Source organism: Crotalus tigris, unplaced genomic scaffold (assembly GCF_016545835.1).
Source record: "Crotalus tigris isolate CLP2741 ecotype Arizona unplaced genomic scaffold, ASM1654583v1 scf7180000024302.2721777, whole genome shotgun sequence".
Lineage (NCBI taxonomy): Eukaryota > Metazoa > Chordata > Lepidosauria > Squamata > Viperidae > Crotalus > Crotalus tigris.
The window spans coordinates 2,392,074-2,415,819 of record NW_024100474.1 but is presented as its reverse complement, the minus strand read 5'-3'; the positions used below and the strand labels follow the sequence as shown (position 1 = coordinate 2,415,819).

At 37.7% G+C, this 23,746-nt stretch overlaps 2 protein-coding genes across 3 annotated transcripts in view; both read left to right on the top strand.

Moving 5' to 3' along the window:
- The window catches only part of MERTK (MER proto-oncogene, tyrosine kinase), a 94,441-nt gene extending 89,481 nt beyond the window's left edge, over positions 1-4,960 (top strand). For both annotated transcript variants that reach the window (XM_039324525.1, XM_039324524.1), the window contains exons 17-19: positions 1,956-2,115; positions 3,299-3,435; positions 4,260-4,960. In XM_039324525.1, coding sequence (XP_039180459.1) covers positions 1,956-2,115; positions 3,299-3,435; positions 4,260-4,761 — 799 coding nt within the window. In that variant the 3' untranslated portion in view covers positions 4,762-4,960. The remainder of the gene's footprint in view (positions 1-1,955; positions 2,116-3,298; positions 3,436-4,259) is intronic.
- A 2,697-nt stretch (positions 4,961-7,657) lies between these two features.
- FBLN7 (fibulin 7) overlaps positions 7,658-23,746 on the top strand; it is a 34,161-nt gene continuing 18,072 nt past the window's right edge. The window contains exons 1-4 of the mRNA XM_039324550.1: positions 7,658-8,073; positions 12,456-12,615; positions 14,535-14,705; positions 18,521-18,646. Coding sequence (XP_039180484.1) covers positions 7,990-8,073; positions 12,456-12,615; positions 14,535-14,705; positions 18,521-18,646 — 541 coding nt within the window. The 5' untranslated portion in view covers positions 7,658-7,989. The remainder of the gene's footprint in view (positions 8,074-12,455; positions 12,616-14,534; positions 14,706-18,520; positions 18,647-23,746) is intronic.

The window sequence follows — 23,746 nt, the reverse complement described above, 5'->3', positions numbered from 1 at the left end:
ATACTTCAAACTCCAGTCCCTAAGTGTACTTTATTCATGACAGAGGGATTCCTTATAAAACTAAAGCATTAGGCAAAAAAAAAAAAAAAAAATACTTTAGAGCCTAACTTTCTCTATGGCATGTTGGCTGTATACCGATCTAGATGCGCAGATATAGTTCTAAGCATTTGTTTCTATGAAACATAAAGAAAGTGTATTGCAGGGATTCTGATGTAATGAAGGAAGGGGCGCTTTAGTCTTAGTGTACCATTTTCTCAACCTTTTTTCTCTGAATCTCAGGAAATAAGTATTGATAAATATAACCTCTTAGAAAATAACTAGAGAAGAGACTGAAGGGAAAGAATCAAAGACACACACAAGATGCCGCTTGTACATGAAACGTACAGCAGTAATATTTGGGGAAAGGATTTCAGATTTGCTGATCAGTCAGTCACCCTGACAAAAGGGATTACAGGGTCATAAAAAGAAAAAAAAATTATTTCAAGCTGGACATGAGCTAGCAAAGCAAAAATAGAACTACAGTTTCCACATCATCAGAAGCATTAGTTCTACTTTACATTTAAAAGTATGAGTTATTCTGTGACCCATTCAAGTATTGCACTTAGGAAGTACTTAGAATAAATTCAGAAAAAGACAGCAAATATGAAGATATAAAAAACAAAGCCTGTGAATTTGGCCTGAAATGGATAGTGGATAAAAGACTGGGGGGTTATGATAGCAACAATGGTATCATAACCCCCCATACTTGAAAGACACACAGAAGAGACCAAAAGCTAGTTTTCTTACCCAGAAGAGCTGGGCTTGATTTAATACATTTTAAGTTACAGAAGGAGACATAACAGATAACTGTTAAGACAAAGATATTGACAATTATTTAGAAGGGTGGTGAACTCTCTCGATGAGATTTTCAAGTAATATCCTATAGTCTTGGTTCCATACAGTGATCAAGGGAATGGATCAATTGATTACAAGGTTACTACTAATTCTGTGATTTATAAAGCAGCATTAGTAGATAGGGAAGGCCATTTAAGCATCCTTTCTCCCATACTGCTTCTATCCTTCCTTTCCATAAGTGTAGGGCTCTGGAGACTGAAGCAAAGATTATTAGATGCCAATTGATTGAACTATTCTGATTTAGGCCTTCACATTTTCTCTGTTGTGTATTCCACAGTCTATGCTTTTTCTCATAATAATCCTCCATGGAAAATGGAGGACAACAGTGACAATTAAATATAAGAGAGAGCAAGAACTGAAAAGCATGCTACATGCAATTTTGTAAAAAACCTCACCACTTGCTTCTTTAATCTGAGGAACTTTCCATACTTACAAATTCTGCAAACTGCTATTTTTATCAGAAGGAGGGGCAAGAATTAAATTTATCCTATTATATGCCCATTCTTTATGGCATTATCTCCATATTTTATAACATGCATATCAAAATCAAAAACAATTATAAAAGGGATGGAACTGCAAAAACCACTCTCTAAGGCTCCCTGATAATTATAAGAACAACTAGATAACTTTACATTCTGCTGACTCAGTCCCTTCTCCTTTTGTTATTATCTTTCATTGGTAAACTAGGAGGTAGAGGACAGTGGAAAAAAATTTTGTTTTTATTGACCTGAAGCTACTCTAGAAGCTCTTTATCTGAAGAACAAAGGGAAAATGCTTCAAAGTTGTAATACATTCAGTATCGTCCTTAGTTTGATTCTTAATATGTGTCAGAATCAGAAACAGCTTTAATATGAATTTTTTTTTGGCTGGAGTCTCCATTAATTGATTGTTAGCAACCACTTAGTCTCTCTCTCTCTGGAGAAAAACCTATGTAAGAAAGTTATTTTGATTCATATCATCATTTTGCCAAAGCATACACACATATGAAGTAATGCTACATCTTTGAGGAGCCTCTTTCTTATTATATGAATTCATATTAACTGACATACATTAATGGACAGGTTGCGGGACGACATGACAGTGTGTGTAGCAGACTTTGGTTTATCCAAGAAAATTTACAGCGGAGATTATTACCGGCAAGGGCGTATTGCAAAGATGCCTGTTAAATGGATTGCTATAGAAAGTCTTGCTGATCGAGTCTACACAACAAAGAGTGATGTGGTAAGTAAATGAGGAGATGGTGTTCCAATTTAACTGTTAAGTCTGGCTCCAGGAGGAAAGATAGTCAATTTGGAATGACAGAATTCTTATAATATAAGAAACTTACCATATAATTGTGTCCATTTTTCACACAGCAGTATTTATGCAGAGTAAGCTGGTTTGAGAATAGAAGGCTTATTGCTATGAAATTTATATTTGACCTGCTCATTTTAATAACATAAATTATTCAAAAGCTTTCTGCAGACAACTATGCCCTATACATTACTTTTTTCAGATTTTACAAAATATTTTACTTGTTACTCTGAATTTTCAGTTTTCTAACCAGGATTAGTTATTAGTTATTTAACATAATGTTAAAGAAAAAACGCTCAAACTAGTTTACTTTTGAATAATTAAAACTAGTTTGCCTTGTTTAAAAAAAAAGGTACAATATATCAACCTGTTAATACAAGAAACAATTACAGTACAGAAAAATTGGGGATCCTATCCCTAAGCTTATTACTCAAAGAAAGCTAGGGGTGCAGCTCCCTCTGCTGAGAGAATATTTATCAACATGTCAGAAAAGTTCTAGAGCTATTAATTGTCCTTTTTTTGATGCTTTCGTAGGTGTAAGTTACCAGCAAAGTTAGGTTAAAGAACAAGCCTGCCACATACAAAATTATTCCTATCAACTCCTTTAAAATGTGGTAAACACAACCTAGATATCTGGGAGAAGAAATCATTAAACAAAGTACAGTCAGTTCCAACTAGCAGTGGTTCTCTATTTCCAAGCCTCATTAACTGAAAAACTTTCAGTCTCAGATGCCAGAAATTAAATTGATATTAACATTCTATTTCTAGTATTAAAATGTACTTTTCATCAAAGAATTATTAGTTAAAATTACAATCCTAAAACATTAGAATTGGAAATTAAATATCTTGGTCTTGGTTAGCTCTTTTTATGTAGGAAAAAAATGTAATTTGCAATCATGTGAAATTACTGAGAATACAAAATCACCAATATGATTTTCAACAATGTATCAGAAAAGGCAACATACTTTTTTTAATGGACAAAAATAATATCAATGTGTTTGGTGGGACTTATTCCCCAAAAAGCTTGCATAAACAATTATGGGTATCATTAAATTAAGTTCTTCTAAAGTGCTGTTTAAGTAAGTTATTCCTCTATTTTCTTTTCCTGTAGTGGGCATTTGGTGTTACAATGTGGGAGATAGCAACTCGAGGAATGACTCCATACCCAGGAGTGCAGAACCATGAAATCTATGATTACCTACTTCATGGGCATAGACTAAAGCAGCCAGAGGGTTGTTTAGATGATTTGTAAGTATTTTATAATTGTGATAATATCAAAGCATAATTGTGGCAATTGAATACATGGCTTACTTATGGCAATTATTATATTTGCAGCTTGGAAGTCTGGAAACCAAGTGTTCTCAGGCCAACCTTTCTAGAGCATTCAACAAATGGGACATCAAACTCTTCCTCCCATAGTTGCCTGCTTTGTCTCATCTGGCAATAATACCAGGCTTATGACTGTAAGGTTAATAGGCTGATATTCGGACAGCCATTTGTCCGAAATGGCATAGGATTACCTGCCTGAGCAGGGGGTTGGACTTGATGACCTCCAAGGTCCCTTCCAACTTTATTATTATTATATGGGAAGAGATGCCTCCAATCATTTGAATATCAGCTTTCAATTGGGCCCAAAAACTTACAGCTAATGTAGATAACAAAACAGTTGTAATGCTCAGCCCTTATGGATTTCTGGCTGCTATATTTTGGGTTAACCGTATTTACAAATTTTTTTAAAGGCAATCTTACATGTAATTCATTGAAATATGCTAAACTGATTTTATATTTTTAAAATTAGGCAAAAAAGCTATGATTCAAAATAAGCCAGGTTTGTCACTATTGACATGTTCAGTTTGAAATGGCTTAAAACAAAATTATCTATTCAATTGCTACACATTACTCCCAAAGGTTGTTTACTTGTCCTCAAAGAATTAACTTTGTCACCTTTCTATTTCTAACATTTCAGATACCCTAACAAACCCAACTTTTAATAGGACATTCACAAATGTTTGCCTTTTTTCCCCCTTAATAATTATCCAGCTTCCTTCCTCATGGTATATTTCCCATTTCAGGTATGAAATCATGTATTCGTGTTGGAGGGCAGATCCTGTGGACCGACCTACCTTCTCAGAACTTAAGCTTCACCTAGAGAAAATATTGGAAAGCTTACCTGCTCTGAGTGAACCAAGCAGTATAATTTATATTAACACAAACTTGCAGGAAGAGAATGCAAAAGAGCTAATGGAAGATTATGAGTTTCCCCAAATAGACATAGTCCTTGATCCAAATGAAATCATACAATCTTGTTCCCAGAGACCGGAGTCTACAGTAGTCACTGTGGATATCCATGAAAGCAGTGAAACAGGGGATAGATACATTTTAAATGGAGTCAATAGAGAGCACCAGGCCAGCCTGGTAAGAACAGAGGAGGAAGAAATGTCATTACTTCAGATCACTCACTTGCAGGATGGGATGCAGTGGTCTCAAGCCAGCACACTCCCTGTAGGAAGCGCATTGACTAATGAACTGCTCTTTGCAGATGATTCTTTGGAGGAGTGTGAAATTCTGCTATGAAGAAAAACTAGCATTCTCTTATGAACTGGAGTTCAGAGACCCTTCTGAGCTAGAAGTGCTCTGGATAGCCATTGGACGTTCCCATCACGGAAAGCCATTCCTGTGTAGCATGGTCTCCCATCTTTGTACAGCAGATAACTTTAGAAGAAGCATTTGTATCTTTATAGAAATTATATTTTAATAAACAAATTTGATAATGGTCTGTTTTATTTATTTTGAACACAAGTTTAATTTTTTGGGTCTCTTTTCTGTAACAGGTTCTTTCATGGATGGTTTGTCAACAGAATATCCTCTGGCTCCTTCACAACTTCTATGTTACAGTAGATATTGATAGATATTAACCCACACACACATGTACAATACATGCATATAATTTCTGACCATTTTATTCATTGAAAAATATGCCATTCTCTTTTGTCAACACCTTACACAGTACACAATACACAGGAAGATGATAATAAGTGATATACACCAGCCATTCTCAACTTGGCACTTTAATCTAGCTGAGTAGGCATGAAGCAAGTGTTAATTGAACACTCTCGATTACAATTTCTATCACCATTTGGGAAATAACTAATGTCAAGAAGCAAGAACGTGTTGTGCCACATTCAAATCAGCAAATCTTTAAGTAACTTTGTATAGGGCTTTTGAGGGACAGCCTAGCTTATTAATCTCCGCTGGCCCAATTTTTTCACAAGTGGTTTGGGGCTGAGAGAGAGGGACTGGGCAAAGGTGATCCTGCTGGTTTATATCTAAGGCAGGACAGTTTCATGATTTCCCAGTTTCTTGCCTGATGCCTTAATCAACTACAGCAAACTGGCTGTCTTAGTCTTTCTTGATTTAGGTTGTGAGGTAGTCAAGAATATTTCTGCAAATTTTAAAAAGATGGCCTGCAGTTTTAAAAATTAAAAGGGAAAAACAATTGATAAACCAAGAAAATGGCCTGGAAAATGTTTATTGATCTACAAAAAAGGCTTGAAAAAGCCTTGCAGAAATCAATGTGATGAGATAAAGAAGAGAAATTGAATCCTTCAACATATTTGATTCAATTAAAGAGTAAGACTATTAGAAGTAAAGGAAGGAAAATAAAATAGTTTTTTAACCAGGGTTAAAATAAGATACTTTGTTTTTTTTGCAAAGTTCTGATAACCTTTTTGAACTTTTTGAACACCAGAATTGAAATTTTGATTTTTTTTTAAATGTATTTGCTTATACGTAAGAGATGGAAAATGGTACAAAGAGAATCTGTTTATAACCTTGTAAAAGTGAAGAATACATAGCAATTTTCAAGTAGTCTGCAGGGATAAAAATGGAACACTGTCACTATGTATCTTTACTTTCTCTTCTAATTCTTTGCATGGAGTAAAGTAATTAAACAGCAGATGGTGCTAGAGTTAAGGATAAATAAGTGCTGCTTGTATTGCACACCAGAGTATTGTACCTATTATGAAATGTACTGGGATAAAAGCCCTGCTCTCTGATGCACAATAAAAAAGGTTGGAGGTTCAGTCACGTTGTGATGGCCATCTTGACAGTTTTTTACCAGTTTTCTATGAACCCCCTTGGAATGTTGGTTGACTGAGGGCAAGTGGAGAAGGAAAAGGGTGATTTCTGGAAATAGGTCTGTAGATGTAATGGGCAATAGGAATAACCTTGAACAACAGGAGGAAGAGCCAAGGCAATGGTCAGATAAAAAAAAATCTAGGGCAGAAATGTAATTTGAGTGAGTATCTCAGTCATGACCACCTTAGTTTTCATGAAGATACACTAAAGGGAAGGAAGGAAGCACATTCAGACTTGCAAGATTCTGTTACTGTAACCTCATAATAAAGAAATATTAGCATTCGTAACTCTGGCATCCTAGTCTGGTCTACCTTGAAGAACTGACAAGGGGCATGAACTCCAAACAGAACTATCACTTTTTTTCTTGATTTACTGCATTCTGCATTAGGATCTACTTTTTGTTCAATTGTCTTCTACAGTAGTACATTCTCAGTTTCTTAGAGCCAATTTCTCACCATATGCAACTTTCCTTTTATAGTTTTACCAATTGCTGGTCCAGGTCTACATACAATTCAAAATGCTGAACAACATAAGAAGAAACCTAGTTTTCAGATGTCCCCTCCCATTCCAATCTCTCAAGCCATTGCATGTGCCCTTATTTTATCCTCATATCTTTTTGAAATATAGGGCTGAGAGAAATAAAAAAATGAGGTTAACGGGCAAGTCAATATTTAAATAAATCTCAAACACTTTTATTGTATCTTCTAGAGCAAATAGGTTCTACAAGGAGGTAGATTTAGGATGGGAAAGGATTCTATGCCTCTTAAATAAAGATCACCAACCACTTAAGCAAGCTTGCCTAGAGTTGCTTTCAGTTTTGCTGTGCTTTTTCGTTTTAAAGAATCAGCAACTTTTCCTTTGAGCCATTCTGCTGAAATAACACAGTCCCACAATTGTACAGTAGCAAACCATTTTGCAGGGCAGATGGTTATTACTGAGTTAATTATTTAGAATCACGTCCAAATTAAATAACTATTATGAGAATAACCTCGATAAAGAGACAAAGTTAATGACTGATTGGGATGCCAGTAAAGCGGTCGTGAGAGGGCTGTACTGTACAATAGAGAAGAAGAAGAAGAAAAATCCCAGGAGAAGATGCCAAAGCTATTGAATGAAATCAGAAAGAAAGAATTTGAATTGCAAAAAACACCCGTACTTTTTTCCCATTCCGTCTCCTGGTTTGCCCCAATAAATTATTACAGCGAATCCTTGGCGGGAAAAGACGTGCCCAAAACTCTTAAATAATATATTATAGTCCCAAAGTTGCTGAGCAGCAGGTTGCGCGGGAGATGGGCGCGCTCGCCCTGGCCTGGGTGTGCTGTGGGAGAGAAAAGCAGCCGTTACAGCAAGCCAGCCCCCTCGAGAGGCAGCGGTCGCAGGTATGAACCTAAAAAGGGGGGGAGCGGGAGCAACTCCCCCTCCTCCCCCCGAGGGATCCGAAGCGGAAACTGAGGCGCGAGGCACTTCTCGCTCGCTGGGGAAAGCTGCGGCGCGCGCCTTAGCTGCTTGGCCGCCGCTCCCCGCAGCCCTTGCCGCTCTCGCCTCCTGGCTGGGCAGGAGAGCTCAGCCTCCGCCGCTGGGCGAACGGCAGTTGGTGCGGAGAAGCGCCCGGTCACTCACTCCACTTTGCTGCCCGGCCATCGCAATAGTAGCAGCGCGCCAGCCATGATTTGTGGACGGCCACACAGTCTCAGCAGCCTCGTCCTCTTCTTGTGCCTAGCGACCGGGCAAGAGTTGCAGGCTTCCCAGGTAAGGGCTGTGCCGGGGTGCTTCTCTGCTACGCGTCCCCTTAGGTGCCCTGTTTCCTACTAGGCGTATATACTGTACTGGCATACTTTTGTTTTCTGCACTGGATACATGAAACTGTGAGAAGGGCCCAAGGGCTCCTTTTGCCCGTTTTTTCTTTTAAAGAATTTGAACCTGTCTCCTCTTTTACCTGTTCTTAGTCCTGTTGTTTGTTCATTCGCTTATTTTTTGTTGTTGTTGTTTTGTTTTGTTTTTTAGCCAAGGCAATTAGGCAAATGTAAAAAGGGACTGGCTGGGTTACTTTTTAGTACAGCCTCACTTTAGGTCAAGCGGGAAGGGAGCCAGATGCTTCCAGAGAAGAGGAGCCTTGCTCTAGCCCAGTGTTTCGCAACCTTGGCAGCTTAAAGATGTATGGACTTCAACTCCCAAAATTTCCCAGCCAGCCAATAACAGAATAACAGAGTTGGAAGGGACCTTGGAGGGCTAATATTCCAACCTCCTGCTCAAGCAGGGAGCCCTTTCATAAAAATCTCCAGTATTGGAGCACCCACAACTTCTGGAGGCAATTCCTTCCACTGATTAATTATTCTGTCAGGAAATTTCTCCTTAGTTCTAAGTTGGTTCTCTCCTTGATTAGTTTCCATCCATTGCTTTTTGTCCTGCCTGTGTTGGCTTTTTTGGCAGCTGAAACACACTGCTGGCTCATATTTCAGTAACTGTCCACTAAGACTCCAAGTTCCCTCTCACAGTTACTACTATTGAGCAAAGTATCACCTATACCAGTGATGCGAACCTTTTAGAGACTGAGTGCCCAAAAACTGGCCCCGCCCCTGCCCCACCCCCACCCTGCCTGCCCACAGGGCCACTCACCGCCTCCAGGGCCCACCACAGATCACCCAGCAGCGCCATGGCAGCCATGCCCTCTGCCCACAACCCACAGCATCAACTGTGCTCGATGAGACATGAGGGCAGAGTCTTGTCTACGCTGCCTGGCTGCCATGTCCTTGGCTGCGCTGCTCCACGTGGGCCACACTCGGGGGCGACTCTTCTCCAGGAGGGTTGCAGATGAGGAGGGAGTCATGGGGGGAGGCAAGGTTGGGGCAACGGCAGGTGTGCCCACAGAGAGGGCTATGAGTGCCGCCTGTGGCACCCATGCCATAGGTTCACCACCACTGACCTATACTATACCTGTGCATTTAGTTTTTTCTGCCTAAATCTAGAACCTTACTTTTCTAACCATTGAATTTCATTTTATTAGATAGGGGCCAATGTTCAAATCTGTCGAGATCCTTTTGTATGTTGAGCCAATCTTCTGGAGTGTTGGCTATTCCTGCCAGCTTGGTGTTGTCTGCAAATCTGACGAGTTTCCCTTGTAGCCCCTCATCTTATTCATTGATGAAAATATTTTCATCATGATGAAGGTATTTTTAAGTTCAGAGTGAGGTCCTTTAAGAAGTCTCATATAATGTCTGATTCTAGTTCCCAATATTAGCATTGACTTTGAGTAATGAGCCGAGGTGGCGCAGCAGTTAGAGTGCAGTACTGCAGGCCACTTCAGCTGACTGTGTTCAGTAGGTCAGCGGTTCAAATCTTACCGGCTCAAGGTTGACTCAGCCTTCCATCCTTCCGAGGTAGGTAAAATGAGGACCCAGATTGTTGGGGGCAATGTAAATATATATATACATTGCTTACTGGTGTACACCGCTTAGAGAGTGCTTGCACTTAAAGAGGTATATAAGTCTCATAAATAAATAAAATAAATAAATAAATGATAAAACTAATTCACAAAAAAATCCTTTTTATAGCATCTTTATCTGTTTCTTGCTGCTACATTACTTACACAAGCTTATGAATGCCTGGATGTAGCTGTGTGCACATATGAATATATTTGTTGAGTGATAAACATATAGAAATAGATCTATGCACTGTTATTGTAGATGGAAGGGTAGAACTACAAGTTAAGATGCCATTTGGAGTATCGGTACAGAGATAACATTTCTATGCCATAGTTATCATTGCTTTGAGAACAATGCAGCCTCTTAACATGAAAAGCCTTTTTTGGCTGCTTTCTCTGCACATATCTCAAGGCCAAAATACACAGGAATGTACATCTTGGTCCAGAAACAGAAATGCAAAGTTGTGCAGTGATAGTAGCTGTTCAGTGGAACTCAGCCTTATGTCCTTGCATTTAATTGGCTGGACAGCCATTGATGACAAGTTTCCTCAAATGTCATTCAAAAATGCTTCGAATTTTTCTGCTGATCATTATGACATCAGTAGTAGTAGTAGTAGTAGTAGTAGTAGTAGTAGTAGTAGTAGTAATGTTGATGACGATGACGATGATGTTGGAAGGTACCCTGGAGGTCATCTAGTCCAACCCCCTACTTAGACAGAAAACCCTATATAATTTCAGACAAATGCCTGTCCAATCTCTTCTTAAAAACTTCCAGTGTTGGAGCATTCATAGCTTCTGGAGGCAGGTTGTTCCACTGGTTAATTGTTCTAACTGTCAGGAAACTGTTAGGAAAGTCTGCTCACTCATATCCATTCCTGTTTCCATGAGGCTCTCAGGAGTCAGTAGATCCTAATTTGACCTGAACTGTCCAGAGAGTTCAATCAAAGGTTCAGTTTCTGGTTGTCCTATTCCTTTTTTTAGGAGTCAGTACAATGGCAGATTTTCCAGCCTGATCTCCGCTGTAGACTGCAACTCCTAGAATTCTCATTTTGCATTTTACTGGCTCCGCAGCAGAAAATTCTGGGACTCATCTCAACACAGCTGGAGAGCGCACCAGATTGAGACAGGCTGCCTTAAGACACATAATTTGAAGACAAGATAGTTCCAAAGATCTATTATTGTCTGTCTGGAATATTAATGACTCAAGTAGAAACCTAACAAAACTTTATTTGCTATATATAGAAATTACAGTTGTACCTTATCTATCCTATCACTTCTTGACAGTTTCAGCTAGAACAAATTATAATCTGTTATATAATACCAGAGAAATTGTGAAGAATAGGGACTGATTCTGTGGGAAAACAAATTTCCATGGACCAGGGGAGAATGGTTTTGCACGCTACTTAGATCCTGCACAGGCACAGATGAACTTCACCCGCTTTTATGGCCCAGTTTCTAAAGGGTCATGGACCGGTACAAAAAATGGGGGTTGGGGACCCCTGGTATAGGATATGTACAAAGACACTTCAAATGTATGTTTGAAATGTGGACAAGAAGGGACATTTTATCATGCTTGGTGGACATGTAAGCAAGCTAGGAAATTTTGGATTCAAATATATATATATACTAATTTAGAGGATTTTAAAAGTTGCTCTACAACTAAGCCCAGCTCTTGAAGCAAATAGTTGGGAAAAAAGTAATGGAACTTTGTTTTTGTATATGGTAACTGCAGCCAGATTATTGGATGCACAAGGATAGAAAGATCTACTATGGAGGAATGGTGGTGCAGAGGATGGGACTTACTGAGAGGTGCAAACTAATTTCTTTGATTAAAGACAATCTATATTTATTGATGACTGGAAACTCCTTGTGAATATGCATAAAAGAGAAAAATAGCTTACAGTTTGTGGTTTCGATAATTAGACAGGATAGAATATAGAAAGAAGACAGTCATGAACTTTAGAGAAAGATAAATTTATAGTTGTACTTATAACAGCTATGAACAAGATTGGAAGCTACTTCTTTGTATCTTTTCTCTTCTCTGTTTTTCTATTACTTTTTCTTTCATTCTTGTACTTTGAGTTTTCTAATTTTTTTTCTTGCTTACTTTATATTAATGGTTTTTACTTTGTTTTTAAAACTTTTAATAAAATTATTTTATAAAATTACAATCTAATATCGGGTAGAGCCAAACTATTAAATAGCAGTGATAAACAATATTATAAAACATTCATGTCTATAGCAGCATTATGCATATTCTTTTAACACAATAACTTACATGTTGGTGAGTAGATTGTTTTGTGTGTGTTCATTAAGAAATGCCTAATATTACTTTTTCAGCTTGTTACCGTTGTTCAATTATGATTTTCCTTAAATGGTATTGGGCAACTTGTTCTACTTGCAAAAAATTAAAGGGCTAGTCTTTTTAAGAAATGCAGGATATAAATAATCTGGAGAAAACATTGGAATACATCATTTTCAATATACATCAAATGTTATGGTTTGCGAATGTAACATGTTTATATCAGTGGTGGGATTCAACCGGTTTGCACCACTTCGGCAGAACCGGTAGCTAATTTTTTGTTGCCCAGGCCCAGAATGGACTTCCGGAAGCGGCATCCACACAGAGAACCGGTTGTTCACATACTGTATTTGAATCCCACTACTGGTTTATATGCATCAATCTGTAATTTTTCTTTCTTTTCCGTAGAACTGCATGGCAAAACAGCAACTCCTGGCTACTATCCGGCAAATGCAGCAGTTTCTCAAAGGCCAGGAAACACGATTTGTTGAGGGACTACGCATCATGAAACACCGACTCACAACTCTGCAGAACACTGTGACTAAAGCCATCCCAGACCCACAAACTGGTAAAAAAGAATACAGAGCTTCAGAGGAGGAGGAAGGAACCTTGTTCAGGTTGAGCTCATGGACCAAAATGAAATTGTAGGATAAGAAAGTCACTCTTGGCATCTTATATCCATGACTCATGCTTTCCTAAAAAGAGCCACCTCACTCTTTGGCTGGCTATACAAAACACAAAAACATAGTTAGCTAATGTGTGGGTTGGTTGGAAAATCAGATAATGGGATTTGTTTATGGTTCAGCAGATTACATAAATCAAGGCAAATTAATTCTGGATTAGTATGGGATATAATTACAACTTTTTACTTTTTATAATACAAGCTCAGAAGACAGTGCCCAGTCCTCTACTCAGCCTTCTGGCTAGGAACTACAGTTAAACATATCTGAAAAGTGCCAGATTGGACAGTGCTGCATTATAATAACTTTGGACTTGCTCTCAAAATCTTCTGTGTGAGATCTCCACGTGCATGGAAATATATTACAGAAGAAACAAGGGATCTAAATAATCAATCCAAAAGAATTTGAGATAGGTCACTTTTGACAAGTGACACTACTCTCCTGCTTTACTGTAAGCTTTGCTCATGCATACAGATAGGTAGCCATAGGAAGAGAAGATCATTTTGCTTCCTGAAACATTCTTCAAAGGCATTTCTCAAGTCATACGAGATTATGCAAAGCCACATTCTTCTGAAAACAACAGAGTATAATGCTGCAGTGTCTATTTTTTTGCACTTCTATACCGAGTAAGGGAAAAACAGGCACCCACCCTTTCATCCACAAATCCATTCCTGCGCAAGTAGCATACTACTGGAAGCCCTCGCAGAGCATGCAAAATGAACCTTTTCAGTGGTAAAGTCCCACAATTAAAATAGTTGTCACCCAAAAAATTAATCAACATGCTTCCTCCAAATCAACTAACATGACAAGAACTAGTAGCTATCCACCAGCCATTCCTTTTTAAGACAGCCATTTTATCCTTCAGTGTAGGGTAAGCAATAGTCCCAGATGTGCTTTTGACCACTGTCAGGAGCATAAGACTTCTCACTGAACCCTCAATGGAGTCTTTCAAGCAGCAGAAATATTCCAAAATCTGAGAAAACTTCTATCTCTATCCACACACAATATTTATACTCTTGGTTAATTGATTTATTCCAAATTTCTTCAATGTCCAATGAGAACAACCTATATAGATCTGTAATGTGCGATATCACATTCTAATATTCCCTGGACATCATAGTCATGGAAGGGCACTCAGGGTGAAGAAGGCATATTTATTGAGTTAATCCCATATTACAAGTTACGCAAAACACTCAACCACCACAGACAAATCTCTTGACCTAAGTTCGCACAACACACAGGGCTAAAATGTGATTGTTTATTTCAGAGCTGGATATATCATGTAAACTCATGTATTATATAGAGATTGTGAAGCATCCAAACTAATACTCTGAAATAGGCTTAATATCATTGTAAAAAAACAAAATGCTCTCTCTTCCCAAAAAAAACCTCTTTATCAAGATTTTTATATCATACAAATGCAAAAGAGTCATTTCAAATATGTTATTTCTATTATCTATAATTTACAAAATAATTGGATTATTTCCAGCTAACTATGATGTTTGGAAATTATGAGTTGAATGTTTCTGGGGGATGCATAGTTTAATCTGTTCATAATTGAATTATGCAATGTTGTAATGATATGGACAATTTGAGCATTCCTAAATTAATCAATTTACAGTAAATGGATGAGATCAGGAAGGCGTAGTATGACTTGTGAGAAAGGCAATGTTTGAGTTGCGTTTTAAGATTACTAAGTCTTGTGTACATACACAGATCTCACGTGGTTAGAGAAGGTCTCTGAATGGTTGTCTTATTCCTTCTGAGGTTTACTAACCATCAGTCTGTTGCCAAACTCTGCTTGCAGTGTTTTGTTCTACATTGGAAGCTCCGATGAATGGCAAAAAATTTGGCACGAAGAATTTGGTGGATCATGAAGTCCATTTTACCTGTGATCCTGGATTTCAGCTTATTGGTTCCAGTTCTCGAGTGTGTCAGCCAAACGGCAGCTGGACTGGAAAGGTTCCACACTGCAAAGGTACTGCCTTACTATTTCTTAGCTGGGGCACAGAAACATCCCATCTATTTGTCAGAACAAATTTCTACATGTGTAGCTAGTAGAATGCCATCATAGCTATCGTGCCTATATAAAAAGTTGACCTAGAGGAATATGCTAAATGGAGATCAACTAAAATATAATATTCAAACTGCATGGACACAACTGATGTGACACTTTATATATTCTTATGTTAATAGTAGCCTGGTGGGGAGAACCTGATCACTCTGCAGCTTTAGTGGGATATCAGAGAACAGGAGGGTTGAGTTTAAGAGGGGAAAATTAGAATTAATTATTTTAATTTCAGAGTAAGGAATAGCTTAGTGGCATCATTGGAAGCATCCTGAAAAAGCTGATCCAACAACATACATTGCAATGAACTAATCCATATATTCCCTGGGTAGTTTTACTAGTTTATTCTTTCATTCTGGCAACACTGTTCACTTTTAATCATTGTTTTTTCCCAGATCCTATAGCCCATCAGCTAGAAGATCCATATACTATTTCACCTTAACTTGTATAAATTACACTCTCTCGTGCCTGAATTAAACAAGTATTAGGTTTGAACACAAGTGCTTCATCCCAAAACATGGCTTGAAACGGCAAGTAATTATGAGTGAAAAAAAGACACTTGCTAAATATTATTGCTATAGGTGCTTTTGGCAGTCTAACCTAATAACAGACATAAATGCATTGATAATTACATCTTGGGATATCACTTATTTAAATAAATTAGCATTACATAAAATCTAGAGCTATAATTACGAAACTCCAGATCAGCAATTTCTCATTAATTCAATGTATGTTTATACTTAAAGTCTACAATTATGTTTCTGGTCTTTCCCTTATGTAGTCAAGGGGAATAAAATGCTATAAGCTTTGGTTTCTATATTTTTTTCTTTCTTTCCTTGCTCCTTAGCTTCTGACAAACGGCTATTACATAGATAAAGGTTTTTCCCTCTTTCTTTTGTTCACAAGCCAGAAAAAAAGTAACTTGTTAAATTACTGTTTCTCAGATTGCCAATAAAATGCAGATGAAAAAGGGATACTGAGTTTTTAAAATGATATTAAAATGTTCTTTGAAACCCCTGAATCTGGTAGGTGTTTTTAATCAAATCTTTTTAAGATGTGCACAAAATCAAATCAAGCTTCACAACAAAAATGAAGCATTCTAAATCAAGTGAAACAATATTGGGTATTTTTTGCAGGTGCATAATAGGAAGGAAGCGGGAGCAAGTCTTCTGAGCTGCTACCCAACTGCCTTTCTCATAGGGATGCTTTTCTTCTTCTTCTTGGAATGCTTTTCGCTGCAACCTTCAGGCTGATTTGGGCTCTTTTTGAGTCAATCTTTCTTTTGCCACCTTTTCTTCCCACAGCAAAGTTGGTCCAGTTCTATTTTATGTGGAGCTACAGAATCCTTTGCATAATCTTCTTCCAATGTTCCATTGGGTTGGAATAATACAGATAAAAAGACTTTTCTATTATTGGAATTTTTCCCTTCCCTTTTCAGCCTAGCAAAGCTTTTGCTCCTCTATCTTAAAATGACATTACCTCTGAACAAAATGGATGAATTTGGAGAATTCTGAGAGTTTGGAAAAGTACAAAAATTCTTAGAAAAAATCCAGATGGGAGGGTACAGATTTGTTTGGTTGCTTGCTTTATTTCTCTGAAACAGCTTTACATTTTTTCCCAGATGAAAATATTTTTAAGTGCAAAATGTACATGATCAGAAAAATAGGCCGTGTCTACCACCTCAAAGAATAAAACTAAAGAAAACTAATCATAAAGGTGAAGGAAAGGGGAAAAACAATTACAGGCATCCATTTTTTAAAGTTTTTTTTTATAATGACCATGGGAATTGAAATTGCTTTCAGACAAGAAAGAAGGAAGAGCCAGATGCAACCAGCTTTTCAGTTTAGACGACAGAATGATCCTGCTTAGGGTCCCATCCAAAGTTAATCCGCATATCTTTCTCGGCACTTCCACTTGTCTCAGAATGCTATTGGATTCTTTTTTCCCCAAATGCTGGAAAAGAATGACTGGAATCACAAATAGGAGTTGAAATAGAAAGGCATTCCCCAATGCAGAGTTTTGAGTAAAGTCCCTCTTCTGTCTTTTGAAATGCAGTCTTTCCCTTCCTTTGGTCTGAAGCACTATCCTAGTGTAAAGGGTGTGTCAGGTTAGGGATGGATGAGATGAACTTGCATATGCATCCATATATGTGCCCAATGTGATGGAAGAGGAGGAGGAATTATCTTACTTTTTGTTGTTGTTTTGCTCTATTTTGCTTAAAGTTTCACACACTTCTTCTTAGTGAGATTAAATTTTTCAGGCCCCTGCACACTGTCTGCGTAGCCCAGGCTGTTTGTTTAAAGGAATTCCTGTGTCATTGTGTAAAATGCTAATGCACCATTGAACCTGTGCCTAAGCTACTGTGAGAAGGCTGCTTGCACAGCCCTCCATTGTGGCTGAAAATATGGAAATGTTGCCTTTAAACAGATGTGACCCACTGTGTTAGCCTCTTATTTCTATTCAGGAGCAAGAAAGGAATGAAGACAGTGCTCCATATAATCTACATAGAATCTTTTTTCACACTGACTCTTGGGTTATGCAAAAGGGGGTTGGCAGGTTTGTGGGCAAGAAATGTTGCTTTTGAAACCACCTTAAAACATTTCTTATACTACAGCCCTCAACACCTGCTTTCCCAGGGAGCCAGATGAGAATCTCAGCTCACTGAAAGTTTCAAGGGTATGTGTGGAACAAGAGGGAGTAGCTAAACGCCTTAGAATGATTATTCAATAATCACTCAATAATTCAACTCATGGTTTGAGGACCTCTGATTATTTAGAATATTCTAATAGTAATAGTTGGCTTTTGGCAGATGCAAAGCTACAGCCATCTTACAAAGGCCTGTTTCCTCAAGAAATTCCATATCACACCGATTATTTCAATGCATAACAAATTCAGGAAAGGTGAAAGGCAGAACAATAGGAATGGAGGAGCTGTCTGGCTTGCTCCTTCACAGAAAGAAATTTTGTGGATCTTTGCTCCTTCTTGTAAGATAGTGCCTTCAAAAACTAAATGTGGAGTTTTCGATGCCCAGATCTTTCCTGCAAAATGAGCAATCATTTCTGCAGTTGTGTTATGGTTCTGAAGATCTTTCAGCCCATTAGAAAAATGCCACTATTGTGGAGATGATCCTTGACTCCGCTTCCAATCTCAAGAGGCTGGTTGAAGTTTCCACTTTGACTGATGCCAACAGGACATGATTGTGGATTATAAACTGAGTGCAAGGGCCTGTCTTAGCAGAATGAGCTGGAGATTCCCTCTCTTCCATGTAACAGAATTAGCCTTGATAATTTTGAGGTAAAGTCATAAATATTGCTATTTAAAGCACAGAAACCTATGTGAATCTTTGAAGATCTAGAATGATTCCTCATTGAAGAGAAATTCTTGCCAAAATTAGTGGAACATTGATTCTATTGAAGAATATTAGAAGTGCAAATTCCCAAAGCTACACCTCACTCCTTCATCTTTTATGAATTTATTCAAATGCACTTGCATAAAAGCCAATACAGGAACTACATTATCACTTCATATCAAGTTATTTTTGCTTGTGTCATCCAAGGACAAGTGATTGTTTTCTGTAGGCAACATTTTGTATGCTTACACAATGCATCTTATGAACTGAAAGAAGCAAATTTTCTAAGTATGTAATTCTTCTTCTTCTTGTGCCATATCCATTATCAGAAGTTGCGATCATGTTGGCGATTCTGTTTTTATCCTTCTTTAACCAGATATTAGTCTGTGCACAAATCATCAGTGCCAGAATGGAGGAACATGTACCGAGACAGGTGACCAGGTTCAATGCATTTGTTCACAGGGATGGACCGGCCCCAACTGCCAGTATCAAACCCAGACAGGTTTGTATTTTGCTGGGGGGGGGGGGGAGAGAAGCAATGGTTAAGGATGGTGGAATGGAAATGTCTCACTCCTCCATTCTTTTATATGTCAGGGAAGATGCATAGTATGTGGCAAACAATGGTTAGCTCAAGTCATAATTAGCTGTTTGAATTAGGGTTTGCTGCAAAGTGTATACTTGCAGTTTTCTCAATTGTTGCAAAAGGTGGAACAGGTGCATGGTTCCAAGAAACTCTGAATGTATTTTAGAAGGAAAAACCCCACTCTTTGCATAAATATGAAAACAATTATAAGCAAAAGAAAGGAAAAATGGTATAAACAGAGACTACCGTATTTTTCCGTGTATAAGACGCTATTTTTTTCCTGCAAACGCCCTGTTTCAAAAATCAGGTGTATCTTGGAGCTTCCGGTCTGAGGCGACGGCGATGGCGGCTAGCTTTTAGCCGTCCAGCTGGGGAAGTGTCAGAGCCGCGGAGCGCAGCGCGCATCAGCTGGCCCGCGGCTCGGAAATCCCTTCCCGGGCAAAGGGAAGAGATAGAGAGTGCAGGGATAGAGGTAGAACCCCTGAACCCCCTCTGGATTTGTTTCTAGAGGGGGTGAAAGGAGTGTTCCCTCGGAGCTCCTGCTGATCTCCGCCTCCCAGCTGTTTTTGCTTCCTAGGAAGCAAAAGAAACCGCCGCTTCTATCTCCGTGTTTATAGCTTCTGGTGAGTAATTTTTAAACGGACGGAGCAGTTTAAAGGATTTTTTGTTATAATTTAGGTGTTTATTTTTTTATTTTTTTATTTCTATTACTATTCCTCCTTTTTTTTGTTATATTAGTGAAAGGATTTAAGATGGCGCTTTGAAAGTGTCGGAGTTTTTTTTTCCTTTCTCTTTTGTTTTACTTTCCCTTTTCAAGGACTGGTTTTTGCTTTTACTTTTGCTTTTGGCTTAGAATTTTTTTTTTTTGAATTGTTGGCTCTTTTATTTTTTATTCCTTGGATTTATTCTGGACTTTCAAGGACTATAGCTTGTCTCTTTCTAAAAATTCTTTTCCCTTTTTTTTTTTTTTTTTCCTCCTCCCTTTCTGGCTGGAGGGGAAAGGGAAGTGACAATTGTGCTTTTTAAAATGGCTTCAAAGAGGCAGCAGCCTTCCTCAGCACCCAAGGTTATTTCTTCTCCTATAACTTCCACTGCACAGCTACAACAACAATCTAAACATGTACCACCGGCTCAGCCACCACCCTCCCCTCCTTTACCTGGACTTTCAGCACAAGAGGTTAGAGGCATAATGGGAGAGATTGTAGTTCAAATGAGAGAGGAAATGAATCAATTTGTCTCACAGATTAAATCAGAAATTAAATCTGATCTCAAAGAAGAGATAACGGGAATAAAGACTAAATTGCAAGAAAATAATAATGAATTACGACAAGATATACTGGCAGCTGTTTCAGGTTTGGCTACTGTGGTGGTTAAGCTCGATGCAAGGCTTGAGGAAGTGGAAGACAAAGTTGACTCTTTGGATGATAAAATTCAAGATGTGGAAAGGAAGGTGGACTCCTCACAAGAAGATATTTTGATGTTTCAGTACAGACAAATGGAGTATGCCCTGAGGATCAGAGGCCTCAAGGAAGATGTGAATCAAGATCTGGTGGAGGTGGTCCTTACTGATCTGGCACTGGCCTTGGATATGGATAAAGGAGAATTACAGAGAGAAGTGGAAAAAATTTATAGGCTCAACTCCTGGATTGCTAAGCAGAAGAACTTGCCTAGAGATGTGGTGATTTATTTTACAAAGAAGTCCCTGCGGAATGAGATTATACAAGTTTTTTACAATAAAAGATTTCAGATTGCTGCCCAAGATATCATCATTCTAAAGGAAATCCCATCCAAAATTTTAAGAAGCAGGAAAGACTTTGCTTTTTTAACCAATGAGCTTAAAGCTAGATCGATGCCATTTAGATGGGAAATCCCGATGGGTATTGTTTTAAGCCATGCTGGGACACGCTACAGATTGAACACAGTTGATAAAGCTAGAGACTTTTATACTTCGGTCCTGGGTGCAGGCTCAATCTCATCTGGTCGGAAATCTCTGAGTGGTAAGGAAGTTGAGCAGCAATCTGAGGCATTAGATTTGGTTTCCGCTGGGATGATAGAAGCTGTAAAGCAACGCCAGACGGAGGTTAAAGAGCAGAGGATGACCCGTGCAGCCTATAAGCGTAAAGAGAAGGAGCAACGTAAAAAAGAGCCTAAAGAGAATTCTCCTGGAAGTGCATCACCGCCGGTGGGAGGAGCAAGACCCAAGAGTTATGCAACACACGCAGCTCTTTCAGATTTTGATGGTGTCTTCTCCAGGCTGCGTGCCAAGGGAGATGGCAAAGTTTTTGACCTGGAATGTTAATGGATTGAATTCTCCTCAGAAACGTAAAAAAATCTTTTATTATTTGAAGCAACATACTAATGATGTTATTTGCTTACAGGAAACTCATATTTTACTTAAAGATCAGAAATATTTAGTTAATGCTCGTTTGGGATCTCATTTTATATCTTCTGCTCCTGGGAAGAAAGGGGGAGTTGTTATATATGTTAAACAAAACCTACCAGCTTGTCTGGTAGAATCAGATCCCCAGGGGAGATATGTGATGATTGAACTTGGTATTTATGGTAAGAAAGTACTTATAGTTGGACTTTATGCTCCAAATCAACAACAGGAACAATTTTATAAGCAGTTACATCAAAAAATAACATTGCTTGATTATAGATCAGTGGTATTAATGGGTGACTGGAATGGTGTCTTAGATACACAAAGGGACAAGAAAGGTTCCTCTCCTTTTTTTAAACAAGCAAGGCTACCTAAAGCCTTTTTTGATATGAAAGAAGACTGGGAATTAAGGGACTATTGGCGGGAACGTAACCAAGAGGAGAGAGACTTTACTTTTTTTTCTGATAGACACCAATCTTTTTCAAGAATTGACTTTTTCTTGATTACCACGGACTTGTATAATAAAGTTAAGAATGTAAAGATTTTTCCTAGATCACTGACGGATCATAGTCCAGTTTGGATGGAGCTGATTCAAGAGAAAGAGGAAAGAAGATCCTGGAGAGTCAATGAAAATTTGTTTAGACAAGAGAAGAATGTTCAAAAATTAAAGGAGTGTTTAAAGGACTATTTTGTTTTGAATATGTACAACGGGACTTCAATGTCAATGGTATGGGATGCAGGTAAAGCATTTATGCGCGGTGTTTTGATAAAAATGAATAATTTTTATAAGCGAAATCAGATTCAGAAACGTAGAGAACTTGAAGATGAAATTAAATTAAAAGAAAGGGCTTTGATTCTAAATCCTTCTGATGAAAGTACTAAAGAATCTGTAAAGCTATTAAGGTCACAATTTAATATGTTGATAGCAGATCAAGCTGCAACCAACTTATTATTTATGAAACAAAATACATTTTGTAATGCTAATAAGCCGGGGAGATGGTTGGCTTATCAATTAAGAAAGAAACAGAGACAGAGAATAATAGAGAAAATAAATTACAAGGGTAAACTAGTTTCTCAGAAGGAATTAATTAAAAAATCTTTTTTGGATTATTATCAAAACTTATATAAATCTACTAATGTACAATTGTTAGATATAAATAAATATTTAGCTGAGGCAAGTTTTCCTAACTGACTGAGGATCAGAAATATGAAATTAATGGCTTAATTACTAAGGAGGAAATTGCCTCAGCAATTCAACAATTGAAATTAGGGAAAGCACCGGGTACGGATGGGTTAACAGCTGTTTATTATAAAGCTTTAATGGAGGAGATGATCCAACCATTAAATGATCTTTTTAATGGTATCTTACAGGGTTTAGAGATTCCTCCTTCATGGCGTAGTGCCTTTATATCATTGATTCCAAAGGAGGATCAAGATCTTACTTTACCAAAAAATTATAGGCCTATATCTCTTTTAAATGTGGATTATAAGATATTTGTAAAAATTTTGGTAAATAGGCTTATGAGGGTGGTGCATCATCTTGTGCATAAAGATCAATCAGGGTTTATAACAGGAAGGTATATGAAAAACAATGTTAGACAAATTATTAATTATTAGAATACTTAGATAAGAACAACCAAGTTCCTGCAGGGCTCATATTTTTAGATGCTGAAAAAGCATTTGACCAATTGAATTGGCATTTTATGCTAAGAGTAATGGAAGAAATGAATTTTGGTGAAAACATATTACAAGCCCTTAAGGTAATATATCAAAAACAAACAGCACAACTTATTGTTAATGGAGGTTTGTCGGAGGTTTTCACAATAGAGAAAGGTACTAGACAGGGGTGTCCTTTATCGCCATTGTTGTTTGTTTTAACATTGGAAATATTATTGATCAAAATTCGAGAGTCTCAGGAAATTAAAGGAATACATGTTAATAAAAAAGAATATAAGTTAAGAGCTTTTGCGGATGACTTGGTTGTTACTTTGTCGCAACCTGATTATTCTGTAGTAAACTTATTACAGTTGATTCATCATTATGGCTTGGTCTCGGGTTTCAAGATTAATGTAAATAAGACCAAAATTTTACCTAAAAATATGTCTAGTCAGGAGAAGCAGATTTTGACTAACTTGACGGGTTTTGAGATTGTTAATAAGGTAAAATATTTGGGGGTGATGTTGTCTGTTTCTAATGTAAAATTATTTAAAAATAATTATGAAAGGTTGTGGGTCAGGGTACAGAACGACTTGAAGAACTGGGAAAAGTTGCAATTATCCCTCATGGGAAGAATTGCAGTGATAAAAATGAATATTTTACCCAAGTTTCTTTTTCTGTTTCAAATGTTACCAATTTTGAAAAATGAGATTAATTTAAATGAGTGGCAGAAGGGTCTTAATAAATTTATCTGGGCAGGGAAAAAGCCAAGGGTTAAGTTTAAAATTATACAAGACTTCCGTGAGAGGGGTGGACTTAAGGTACCAAATTTGAAATTATATTATGATGCGGTGGTTTTAACACTAATCAGTGATTGGGTAAATTTGACAAATTCTGAGATACTTTATCTAGAGGGATGGGATTTACTTTATGGGTGGCATGCCTATTTAACATTCAATAAAAAAATGGATTGGGCTTTTAAA